Genomic DNA, 12,545 nt, shown 5'->3' on the forward strand with positions numbered 1-12,545 from the left:
CATCTGGGTGTTCCTGCTCCATGGGGGGATTGCACTGGATGAGCTTTCCAGGTCCCTTCCAACCCCTGACATTCTGTGTGACTCTGTGTGATCCCGTGTCGGTCACGGCCCGCGGGAACGGGACAGACGTCTGCAGCCGCGCGGGTGCAGCCCGTGTGTCCGTGTCCGTGTCCGTGTCCGTGTCCGTGTCCGTGTCCGTGTCCGTGTCCGCACGGCGCGGGTGCGCTTGGCATCGGCCGGGCACGGCAGGGGCTCTGCGGAGCACCGGGGCGCCGCGGCCCCTTTAAGCGCGGCCCGGCCTGCCCAGCTCTGCCCGGCTCCGCCGTGCCCCGGGCGAGCGGCTCCTTCCGCCGCCCCCGGCCGCTCCCCCGCCGCACGGGGCCGCCCCGCCCGGCCCGACCCGGCCCGCGTCTCCCGGAGCGCCGTGCGGGGAGGGGCGGGCACAGCGGCCCGGCGCGGCGGAAGGAGCCGCTCAGCCGCGGCCTCGCTCCCGGCGCTGCCTGCGCCCGCCGAGGCGCAGCCCCCGGGGCTCCGCACGCACCTGCCGGGCCGCCCCCGCCGCGGGGCCGGGGACACGCACCTGCCGTCGCCGCCGGGCCGCCCGCACCTGCGCCGCCCCCCGCACCCCCGGGCGGGCCGCGTTTCTCGGCGGGCAGGGCAGGGCATGGCGGGGCGCTGAGATGAAAGTGACCGTGTGCTTCGGGCGGACCGGGATCGTGGTGCCCTGCAAGGACGGGCAGCTCCGCGTCCGGGACCTGACCCAGCAGGCCCTGCAGCGCTACCGCAAGGCCCAGGAGAAGGTGGGGGCCGGGCGGGGAGCGGGCGGGTATCGGCCGGGGCGAGGGGCCCTGAGGGAAGGCGCCCGGGGGAAGGCCCGGGGCGGGCCGGGTGAGCGGCTGGGCGCGCTGAGGTGGGCGCGGGCCCTGCGGCCGTGGGGCCCGGGACGCGGCCCGGGGGTGCCTGTCCCGCGTGGGTCGCGCCATGGATCCCCTGCCAGGTGCTCTGTGAACAGCTGATGCTGGTGGGCCCCGAGCGTGGCTCATTTTACATGTTAATGCTGTGCGTGTTGACTAACAAACTTGGTACGGGCGCAAACATAATGTGCGTTATTCCATTAAAGCTCGTGTTTTCTGTGCGGTGCTGTCTGCATGAGCAGGTGACTTTCTTTACCTGGAAGGAGCAGGAGTTTTTCTTCGGTTGTATCCAGATGAGTATAAAAATACGGTTTTCTTTTTCTTCCAAGAGGCAGGTGCTGAAGGTTAACGGGATACCGTTTAATGCTGATGAAAGGCCTGGCGTGGCAAATACTGCTTTGCGACAGAGACTCCAGTTACAAGCCCTGAATTCAGGGCTTGTGGGGTTGTCCATCCTCCTAAGACACCTGGATAAAAAGTACAGCCAACAGCTTTTGAGATCCATTCTGTGCCCAATCAGTTGTTCTGTACCCTGAGTGCAAAACTTGTATTAAAATTCTTGTTCCTGCAGGTTTATTTTGAGAGAAACACAGATTGCTCTGTGGTAAAGATTGTGGTGGTCACCATGTTAGTCTTTCTGAGCAAGTGTAGTGCTGTAACCTGCCCTAAGATATGTAGAGCTCAACAAATATGTTGTATGAAAAGTCTTTTTCCTAATGACTATTGCATGTGTGTAACAACTGCAGGGTCTTTATAGAGTTCTTGCTGCTGTTACAGCCAACAGTGAGATCTTTTGCACTTAAGTATGGTTCAGAGTGCTAAAATAGGCGTACGGTCTCCGTTTAAGAGTGGAGTTTATCAGAAACAGAATTACTTTTGTCTGAGTTGAACTTAGAAATGCAAATTTTGATTTCAGCTTTGATTTGTGCTTGTGATGGAATTGGACTTAGTCTCATGGTGATGGCTGAAAGGTGGCCTACAAAGCTTTTGGATGAATACTTCAAATGCTTTTCCTTCTCTCCTCTTTTTTTTTCAGTTCCTTTAGAAAGGAGTAGAAGGGTGTCTGTATTTCTAGGTGAGGCCCTGACTGTTCCAGGAGGCTCACTAAGGAATTCATTTGAGAGGAATTGCACCAACATGAGAAAGTTTCAGATAAATGCCAGAGATTTAAGATGTACTGCAGCCCAATGAGTTTCTCATTATTTTTGTACCCAATTTCCTAGTTAGGTAATATTTAAAGAATATTATTCTTATGCTAAGCAGTCATCCCTGTGCCTCGTTCAGTGTGAGGTCAGAATCATCTAGTTGTCTCTGTAGGACAGCCAGAAGCCAGAGTTCACATTTCTGACCTTGTTTCTTGCCTTTGCAAATCAAGCTTCTCCTTTTTTTCTGGCTATTTCCTTATAGAAGCCCTGAGTTTCCTCTTCTGCATCCTAGATGGACAAAGTTAATACAGGTGAATTTGTTCAAAACTTGCTGGTCACCTCAAGTGATGGTGGTTCAGTGCTTGTACAAGGGTGTGTAAAGAGGCAGAATGGGAGAAGAACCATAAGGACCTGAAAAATACAGAACAGGTTTTCATTCAAGTCACTGAAAAAAGCTTTGTGACTTCTGCACCCTCTCTGCCTTCTGTTCACTGGAAACTTAAACAGTTCTCTTGCAGTGCTTGATTAGTTACTTTTCAGTCTATTTAAATTGCATTAAAAGTAGCCAAAAAGATAAATAGGTAAATTTGCTCTTATCTTGTCGAGCATCAGTTGGAGTTAGTGCTCTTTCCTGAAGGAAAATTTGGGGTTGGTAAAATAGATCATACAGACGTCAGAAACAATTCATTTTATTACCTTACAGAGAGTTTTTCTCCCATCTAGATTGGGTGCTTTGCCATTTTGCTTCTCACAGAATGGTTGGGGTTGGCAGGGACCTCTATCGATCATCTCGCCCTGTTCTAAAATTAGCTTTCTTTACAAAAATGTAGAATCTTAGAGAGAATGCGATTATTCCAAGACAATCAGCAGCTAAAATCTGCTGTGAGGTGTGGGCACATAAACAGGTTTATGTTAAAGATAACGCAAGATTTGTTTTCCTTTTCAAGATATTTAGAATGCTTGGCATGTTTCTTGTGGCAGAATGCTGCTGTTGGCATCTTAAGTGTTCCTTATCTCTTTTTTTTTTTTCCCAAGTGTTAAAGTCTTTTAAAAGGACAAAGTGGAAAAATGGTATTGTTAGTGTACCTAAATTATTTGGAGAAGGAGGGAAAATTGATGCAAGGGATATTTTTCATAGTTGCAGAATGGGAAATGAAAAAGGTAGCACGGGTACAAGCTTTGGGGAAATTTTTCTTAGTTACGCTACTGTCAAATACCACAAAAATACGTGTGAGAGCCTCTGTATTTTGGGAGTTATTCTGGAAGCCTCATTTTGCCATTATACTGCAGTCACTTGTCTGGTGAAGGGGACCTATGAGATTAGAATATTATTTCATATATATTGTAGAATATTCGAATTTCTGTGTATAAAAATAGGAAAATTTTTAATTGGTTTAAAGTACTCAGCTCTTATTTATACTTGTAATGAAGGGAAAGTTGGTGCAGTAAATAACTGAGTCATTTCTTGAGGCTTTTGGTAAATAGCTGAGAACTCTGCAGGCAGTCGCTGTGTTTCCTTAGCAAGTTGGATTTGGTTTCTTGACTGGGCTGTGTTGGCAAGATTTGGTTGTGAAGGCTCAATCGCTCCGTTAACTAAAACAAAATACTGGGTTATTGTTTTAACTGAAGAATCAGTGATTATTTTTTGATGGTGCTGAGCTTAGCAGTGGGTTTTGGAGGTACCGTTTCAGTTCTGAATGGGCAGATCTTGTCTGATCACTGGAGGATGCAAATAACTCCCTGGACGTATGAACTATTGTTTGTATTACTGCATCAACGGAGATTTCTGTCCTCTCAGATTTAATTGTGTGAATAGTCTTAGACGTTTAAGAAAACATTTTGTTGGTCAGCTACTTTGTGAGAGTTGTAAATAAATTTTCAGGGCAGTGACTGTCATCTCAGAAAGTCACTCGTGTTTTGCCGAAATGAAGTTTGGTGAAACTTCTTGGTCGCTTAGTACCTGCTTTTTTATTGTTCAGTAACGTGTGTGTAGGGCTTCCTGCTGACAGGTAGACACAGTAGGATTCACGATTCCTTATTGCCAGCCCAGTCCCTTCATCTTGTAACCTGGTATTTTTGCTGCCTTGGGGAGCACTTGTGTGTTACCTGTTGTATTTAGGATTCTTTGCTTGAGTGAGAGCAGATGTACTGCAAAACACTTGAGCTGCTGTGCTCTTGTTACAGTGTTTGCTTCTCTGTGGCTATAAGGCATTGCCCTTGCATGCAACACAAGGTACCTCACTGATTGGTGTAGTGTGAATTGTTAGATTGGTGTTGTCTGGGTTTGCGTGGTCCTACTGAAAGCCAATTCCTCAATGCGTATGGGGCTAAATGCACCATTGTAGTTGTACTGCTCGCCTTTGAAATGCTGCTCCCTCCAAGTAGGAGGCAATACTTGAATGACCAGCTTTGTAGTGAAGCCCTTGGTCCAGCTGGAGATGCTAGTTTGCTCACTCCAAGTCCTTCAATGCTCTTGATGCAGAAAGGGCTGTACACCCATGGAGAAGAATGGCTATGAGACTAGCAAGGGAAATCCACAGTGACTTTTCTTTAAGCTGCAGTGACGCTTTTCCCAGGAAAAATGTATAAAAACCATCTTGCTGCTCCAGATGTTCCTTTTCTCTCTGGAGGAGTCAAGAGATACGGAAGTGAATCAATATATTCACATTTGCATGCATGGTGCTTACCTGGGCAACTTGCTTGAAGTGACTCCTTTATCTGTCTGAAGTCTTGTTCGCAGAAGCCAGTTGAATGGATAGGACATGGAAGCCGTGTAGCAAAATGAGTAAGCACAGCAATTTGTCATTTAAATGTCAGTTTAAAATGTGTCATTTTAAGCAGAGTTGAATTCTTGAGTGGCCCACTTCCACAGTCTTTGAGGGCTTCCTTATGGGCTGACACAGACAATTGAGTGTTAGTTACCGGGGCTTTGTCTCCAGTTGTTACAGGCATTATTGTGTGGTTCCAATGATGAGTCTGTACAGAAAGTTGACTCTAGAGTGGTAATAGTAATTTTAATTGGCAGTCAGACTTAGTAGGAAGCAATAATATAGTGACTGGGTTGACTCAAGAATGGTGCATTTTCAATTAGAGCAAAAATAGTGTGTTATTTGGGTTTTATTGGCAATCTTCTGCAAATTAGGTGCATTTAAAGAGCTAGCATTGCACGCTGACTCTCTCTATCAGTTGCTAATTCCTACTAATAAAATACTTTTCCCCTTTCTTTCTGTTCTTGCTTGGCCCACAATACTAGTTTTCTGCAATTATGTATTGCTATTGTAGATCAGCCAGAGAGCAGGAGGAGGACTGAATGTTCTTGTACTTCCTCTAAAAACACTGGGAATAGGAGAAATGACAATTTACTTTGACTCCAAACTCTGTTTTTGCAAAAGCATTTTTTGTAAGCAGAACAGATTTCTTCAGAAGATATATATAGAAAGTTTTGAAATATCCTTTGTTATGAACGTTTTTCTGTTCGGGGTAAATTGTAAGTATTTAGTCCTTTATAAAGGCAGAGTAATATAGTTGTATGTCATTTTTGTCTTGGACTTGGTCTCTAGTTTTGGTGTGTCTTTTTGAATTTATACTAGTTTGTGTTGGGAAGTTTATGCTCTAATGGGGATGGGGTTGATGCACAGTCTTTGTTATAGCAAAACAATTCTAAGCTCTGTTTTTCAGTACTTTTTTTTTTTGCTAGGAAATGCTTTAACTGTTCATTCCCATATTTGTCTTAGTATTGCTCAATCAGCTAGAGCATGTTAGTGAGCTTTTACATTGTCTTGGAAAATGGTGTATTTTAATGAACAGTTTAATTATCGCTTCTGTATTCAGCCTTCAGCTTTGTCCACTGTGTTATCATAATAAAAAAAGAGAATACAACTTGGCACACTGTTTTCCCATTGCTGTTGTATGAGTTTATGGGTAACTGACTCATATATAGGAAAATAGGCCACGTAAATGTGTGTGTGTGGGGATAAAGAAAAGGAGACAAATAATTTTAGAAAATCTGTATAAAACAAACAAAAATAACACTGGTGCTGGTGTGGCTTTTATTTTTTTTCTTTACTAATTGGCTCCTCTGTTCATCTCTCTTCCCTAAAACCCTAGAAGACCTTCAGATTGTTAGAGAAGATACTATCTCGTTCTCATCAATCCATCAACAGCTGAGCTGATCTCCATTGGCAGACCTCCATATCTAAGTTATAGGTTTTCTGAGCAGAGAAAAAATTATGTTGTATAATAATCTCCTGTTTCTTTTAATTTGGGTGTCAACTGACAGTAATTCCAGCTCCAAAGAGGTCAGAATCCAGCCTGTTGCTCTTTGGACCAGTATATCCTCACGGGTTAATCCCCTGTATATGATGGACTTGGTGATCTTCAGCTGCTACAGAAGGGGACTGCTTGAAAATCTACGTGTTCCTGCTCTGCAGCTCTTCTCTTGGCTGGTGTGCCTGTGGGGCAGGCAGACTTAAGTTAAACCTGTCTCTATAGATTTTGGTGGTGTCTGTATAGAGGTAGCTCCTTATTTATGCTGCTTCTCAAACTAGAAGTTTTGAAGGCAGATGGTCTTCGCCTTTCTTCTTTTGTTGTTAGTCTTGCAATGCTGAATGTCATTAATGGTGATAGGGCTGGATTTTAACCTAGCAGGTTTGGATTGTAGTTGTACCATTTTTCTGTGTTTTTAAGGAGTCCAAGTACTACTGAATGTAAGTACCATTCCCTTTAGTTTCTGTATGTCAGGTATTTTTTGTTGAATGCAGTTCTTAGTGGTGCAGTTTACCTGCTGTGACCTTTGCCTAAACCATGACAATTTTTTAAATGACTCATTTGGTGATGACTTTGCTGAATAGTATTTTGAGTGTTACAAAGCTTTGCACTGACCTTCTGTGCTAACCAACATTTGCATTTCTGAGCACAAGCCAGAGAGTGAAAACAGACCGCAAACTTTAGCCTTAAGACTTTGTTGTTAGTGGAAGTGTTGGCTGTACACTAATTTGGATACAGACCTTTCGTGAGGAATGAGTTTTATGAATAAGGAAGATAATACATGACCTGGATCTCAACTAACTTCTTTCTCCGTAGTTTCTCAGAGTTGCGTGTGCTGTGTAACCCTGCAGCTCCTGCCTGGGCTCCGTTGCACAGTGTCTTTCTGTGGATCCCTGGTTGAACAGCTATTGAAATTCCCATTCTGCCAGTTGTGACCTTTGCTGAGCTAGTTCAGTAAGGATTTTGATGGAAGGTTCTCATCTCAGGGTTTTTATTGGGTTTATTGTAGATGCTATGCACCGCAAAGGTGGGACAGAAATACAGGAGTGCAGAAACAGGGGAAGCAACAAACAAGGCTACTTGAGACAGTGTGTCTGTAACTCTTTTGAAAGTAGAAGTAATACAGGGATTCTACAGATTCAATCAAGGCAAAGTTGCTGTTTTGCAGCAGTTTAAGCCTTGAAAGGCTTAGTCATAACTTTCTACCTTTCCCAGGTAGCGAGGCCTGTACAGCTGTGTAATGAAAACTGTTCCTCAGTCTGTCCAGGACTAAACCAAGTTCCTCTGTTGATCTTTTAGCCTGCATCATACTTTGTTGTCAGTACATTGGATGATCATACTACGTCTCACCTGTACATTTTTAAACTGAAACAAGCTTCAGCTTTTAAAATAAATAATCATGACCTCTTCCATTTACTACTTTAAAGAAGTTCTTATTGATTATGTTACTTTATACTTGAACTGTGAGTTAGTCTACATGAGAGCCTGTACAGAAACCAGAAGTCATACAGGAAGGTTTTTTTGCTGATTAAATATGCAGAGGGCTCGCATTTAGGGAAAAAAATGAGTATTTTTAAGGCTTGCAGGAAAAAATGAGGCAAATACCTTACTGCATTAATCAAATGTCAGTATACAGCAAACTCTATGAAAATGCGGTTTACCTCCAAACCACATTCCTTCTGTTCACATTGAGTTAAAAACTTGTTGGCTATGCCAATGATTTTTTTTTTTTCCCCTTATAAAATAATTGGCTATGGTAAGGGGTTGTCAGCAATCTATTGGATTATTTTTGCAAGCTGATTTATTTCATACTGAGTAAGGACTGCTAAATTTGAGGAAATACCTGGCCTGCTCTAGTGTGCCAAAGATGTGGCATACTTTGCTTTGATTCATTGACTTAAATAGTATTTTCTTCAGGTTCCTCACTCTACTGAGGTTTTCAATGGAAGTTGTCATTGTCATTTCTTCTGGTTGTCCCTCTCCTCCTCCTTCCCATTCTGATTATGACAGTATACCAGCATCGAATTTACTATATCTGCTTATTTTTGAGAAGTCTGTTTCTAGCAGTTGCCTCATTTAACATAGATGGCATATGTGTTTCTTGGCTGATGTTGGAAATTTGGCTGTTGTCTTTTGCTTCTGGAAGCTCAACCTGTTCTTTGTCTAGATTGCTCCCTTGAATTGAATCTTCTTGTCTTGTGTGGGGCAGAAAGACTTGCTGAGATTTTTCAAGGACTGAAGGGAGTTAATGTGTTCAACTCACAGCATTAGGCCTATTTGAAAAAATCTATCTGCTGCCAATTCACAATTAATTTTCCCCTGCTGGCTGTAATGAATGTATTCTGAACAACTGTTTCAGGAGCTCCTGGCGTTATAAGCTACAAAAAGAGAACTCCCTGAAGAGCTGGAAACCGGAAATTGTGTTGGGCAACAAGAAGGAGAAGGTTCATTGACATTTTGACATTGTGCATAGGGAAATACCAACATTTGGATGGTAGTAGTCATGATACAGGCTTTGCCCAGAGTGGTGTGAAAAAGGAAGATAGATATTTGGGTTTTTTTTGGGAGAAGAAGGTAGGTATTTGTGTGTGTGTAAAAATATAAACTAACATTGGGGTCTGTCCTGTCAATGATAAATGATGACTCATCTATGTTAGGCCAGAAGATTAGCACTTGAAAATCCAGGGAGTTCTTGTGTTCTAATGTTTTGGGAACAGTTATGTGGATGACTCTGATTCAGCTGTTAACTGATGGGAGATCTAACTTTACCTGGAAAACCCTCATAGAAACCACTCCACTGGCTTTACAAATAGAAAAATGAAGAATATTTTGTTGATGTACTCAACTCAGAAAGGCTTGAAAGAAAACTCATGGCCTGTGCATTTAAAATTTATTACTTTTTAGTGATTTTTTCCTGCTTATGTTTACTGATGTGTTCAATCTAATTATTTTTCAAAACTGTCAATAGGACAAAATTGCTCTAAACTCCTATTCTTTTCACTTATGCTTTCACTTGAAGTAAGACGGATCAGATGGGAGTCTGCCAACGTTGACCCCTTAATCCTTGAGTCTGGAAAAATGTCGATTTAGGCCATCTTCATTCATAGTTGATTTTGTGTGTTGTGGGGGAGTAATTGCAGTGAGTTAAACTGGAAGGAGTAGGTGGTTTGCTTTTGTACATACAGTGTTTTTTTCTTATTAGATCTTTGATGTAGCATTAAAATGTAGTGCTAAGGTTGGACTCTGTCATCCTCCTCATCCCAGCTCTCTGCCAGCTGTACTTTTGATGTAGGTGATTTTTTTGTTTGTTTGTTTTACTGCAACAACATTCACTGCCATTTAACTCTTCACAGAGGCTGAATATCCACTTCGGTTGTGGTTTTTATATATGATGAATGAAATATAATGTATGCTGCCATTGTTTTCTTTCTTATCTGGAAATATTCATTGCTATCATTGTTTTATTAAATAAGCCATATTCTCAGACACTACGAAAACACTAGGTAGGTCTTTTGGTAACTTGAGGTGTTGCAGGTGTAACATCCATCTGGCAGAGTACAAACTATTGGTCTCGGTGTCACACAACCGTCTTTTAAATTGAGTGAGAGTGGAGGAGTCTGAGTTATTGTTCATATTGCAGTTCATTAATGGCTGTACACATGAAATGAGCATCGCACTAAATGGAAGTCTCGGTCAACCTCTGACTTGTGCCATAAAGGTTTGAGAACAGACAATATGAAAAAAACACCAGCTTTTTTCCAGATGGCTGAATGCTTGTTGTCTCTTTATGTTTAGCTGTCACTCAAATGTGAATGCTGCGGTGATTATAAGTGTCTTCCATTTTCCTGGATTGAAACGATCCCTTTTATGCATTGTGTGTTTAGAGATTAACTGTTTGTCTTATCAATAGGGATTTAAGAGAAAGAGCAACAATAACAACAACTTGATGGTCTAGCAAAACCCAGGATGTTGGTGCTGATAACAGACTGGACAGTGCAGGTCTTAGCTCCACATACCATGTTGCACACAGTAGCTGTTTTGCAATAGGTTGTAGTGGACCATCAATGTTCCGTAGCATGTCGTTACTTCAGCTTTGAGACATCTTGTGCGTGATATGTTTTGTACTACTGGTTTTTGTTAGTGTAAAAATGTTTTTCTGCAGTCTGGAGAGGGAAGGAAGTTTGACAGAGGAGGCTTTGTGGGAAGTAGTTTGTTTGGATTGGGAAGAAAAACCTTGCTAAAGCTCACTTAATGAATTTTCAGGCTTCTTTCTTGTTGCTTTTGTTTTGGAGCCTGACTTGAGAGTTAGTGTAAGAGATCTCGCCGAATAATTGCAGCCAAAGCTGGTGCAGGTTTTGTAGGAGGCCAAATCACTTACCTTATGTGACTTTTATACTGGCAAATTCTGATGGTATCATTTTTTTCTATTAACTGGCAGTGTCTGTTTCCTTACTTATTAGCCATTAAAAAAGAAAATCAGCTGCTTCATTGCATGTGCTGCTTTCCTTTTTCAGGCGCTGCACGTAGTGATAAAATGTAGTGAAAACAGCTCCAATTACTTTGCTGAAAAGCCTTCAGCATTGTGGGGCTGAACTTGTCAGTGACCGGCTCTTTACTCATCTTTGTGTGTGTGAATTGGGAAACTGAGATATAATCAGCTCTGTTAATGAGCAGGTAACTTACACTGGAGCCCTATTGCCGGTGCATTGTGATAAAGGGATCCCATCACCTCCTGAGCATTCTTGGGAATAACTATGTTACTCCTGTTTGCTGTAGGCATTTCCATCAAGTCTTTGCTTAATTTTACAGTGAGATCTTAATTCTGTAGGCGCTTGAGCGTGGCATAATATGCAGAGCCAATGTATGTGAATGGAGTTGTGGAGCCCAAAGAGAATGAATGAGGCAGCCGTCTGAAAATGTAAGTTGGTTTCATCCGTATGAGCGATGGATGGCATCAAACTGGAAATGAAAAGGGATGTTGTAGTGGCTTTTCAGAACTGTTGCAGAATGTATGCAAATACAGGATTTAATCTGGTGTGCTTACCAGCAGTGGTTTTCATTTGAAGTTTGACTGGATTGAAATTGTGTGGCCTTCCTGCAAGTTCTGAGAAGAAATTCCTGGTCAGAGGCATTGAGAAGGTTGCTATGAAACAGTAAGTGGAACCTGTCCCTCAGGTGTTGTTTTCCACATTTGAGCTGAATGCTCTGTTTACCTGTCTGGTGGCTGTTTTGCAGTGACTTTTATCCTGCTTTTCTTTTAAATCTCTGAAGATGTTCCTTCCCGACTCTTTTGTGATTCTATTTTCTTGAAGATCCTTGGGGGAACAGGAGAAAGCAGTTCTTCTTGCCCTTGAGGCTAAGGGAGCGGGTGGGAGAACCCTTCTGTACACTAGTGGTGTTGAATTTCGATGAAATAATCAATGATATTCTCTGCTTCGTTGTCTTCTATCTGGCCAAAATCCAATTCATGAGATGTGGTTAGGCATATGGCACACGGTTTTGATGATGTGTTAATTCTGGTATGTTCTGTAGTTCCAGTTAGGTGAAGGTGGATGGTGATCTCAGGAGGGAGAGAATTGTCTGTGTTTGGGTTTTATGCAGTTCTGGCACCAGGCTCTGCCAATATGTAAAGACATCGAGGTTGTCTGGACCGTTCACCAGGTGTATTTGCTGTATCTCAGAAGTGAAATACTAAAACTTACCAATATTGCACTGTGAAAATATCAATTTTATTAATATGATACAAAAGGTAAGAGATTATATAATAGTTCCCATGGTGTAATATTATGCTGGTAAATATTTATTTTACTTTTTTAAGCTTCCTGCTCATTTTCTTTCAAACAATAGCCAGAACCAGTGAAGCTGACTAATCTTGATGGAATTAGGCAGTGCTTGCCTCTTACGCTTTTGGAATGTTCTTGACCCTGTCATTTGTGCTACTGAGAGGTAAAGGGAGGGGGGAGGCTGGTTAATTTAGCATTCCGTGGGAGAACAAAGTGGCATATAACTGATGATGTAGTACAGATCTTGCTCCAATACCCGCATGGCTGAAAATCCTTATCTTGCTCCCTGCACATCCAGCCAGTTCTTAGTTGATATTACTTTCTACCACCACCTTTTTTTTTTTCCTCTTTCTCGTTTTTCTTATAATGACCTTCTGCCTCAAAGGCACTCTGCTTACATCATCAAATACTTCTAATGCTTCGGGTATTTAAAACTG

At 42.6% G+C, this 12,545-nt stretch overlaps 1 protein-coding gene across 1 annotated transcript in view; it reads left to right on the plus strand.

Annotated features, from left to right (window-relative positions):
- Positions 1-680: 680 nt before the first annotated feature.
- Positions 681-12,545, plus strand: part of PARD3B (par-3 family cell polarity regulator beta) — a gene marked incomplete at both ends in the record, with an annotated part of 357,354 nt that continues 345,489 nt past the window's right edge. The window contains one exon of the mRNA XM_080346605.1: positions 681-800. Within this exon, the coding sequence (XP_080202731.1) occupies positions 681-800 (120 nt within the window). The remainder of the gene's footprint in view (positions 801-12,545) is intronic.

This window comes from Nesoenas mayeri, assembly GCF_963082525.1.
Source record: "Nesoenas mayeri genome assembly, chromosome: 6".
NCBI classification, from domain to species: domain Eukaryota; kingdom Metazoa; phylum Chordata; class Aves; order Columbiformes; family Columbidae; genus Nesoenas; species Nesoenas mayeri.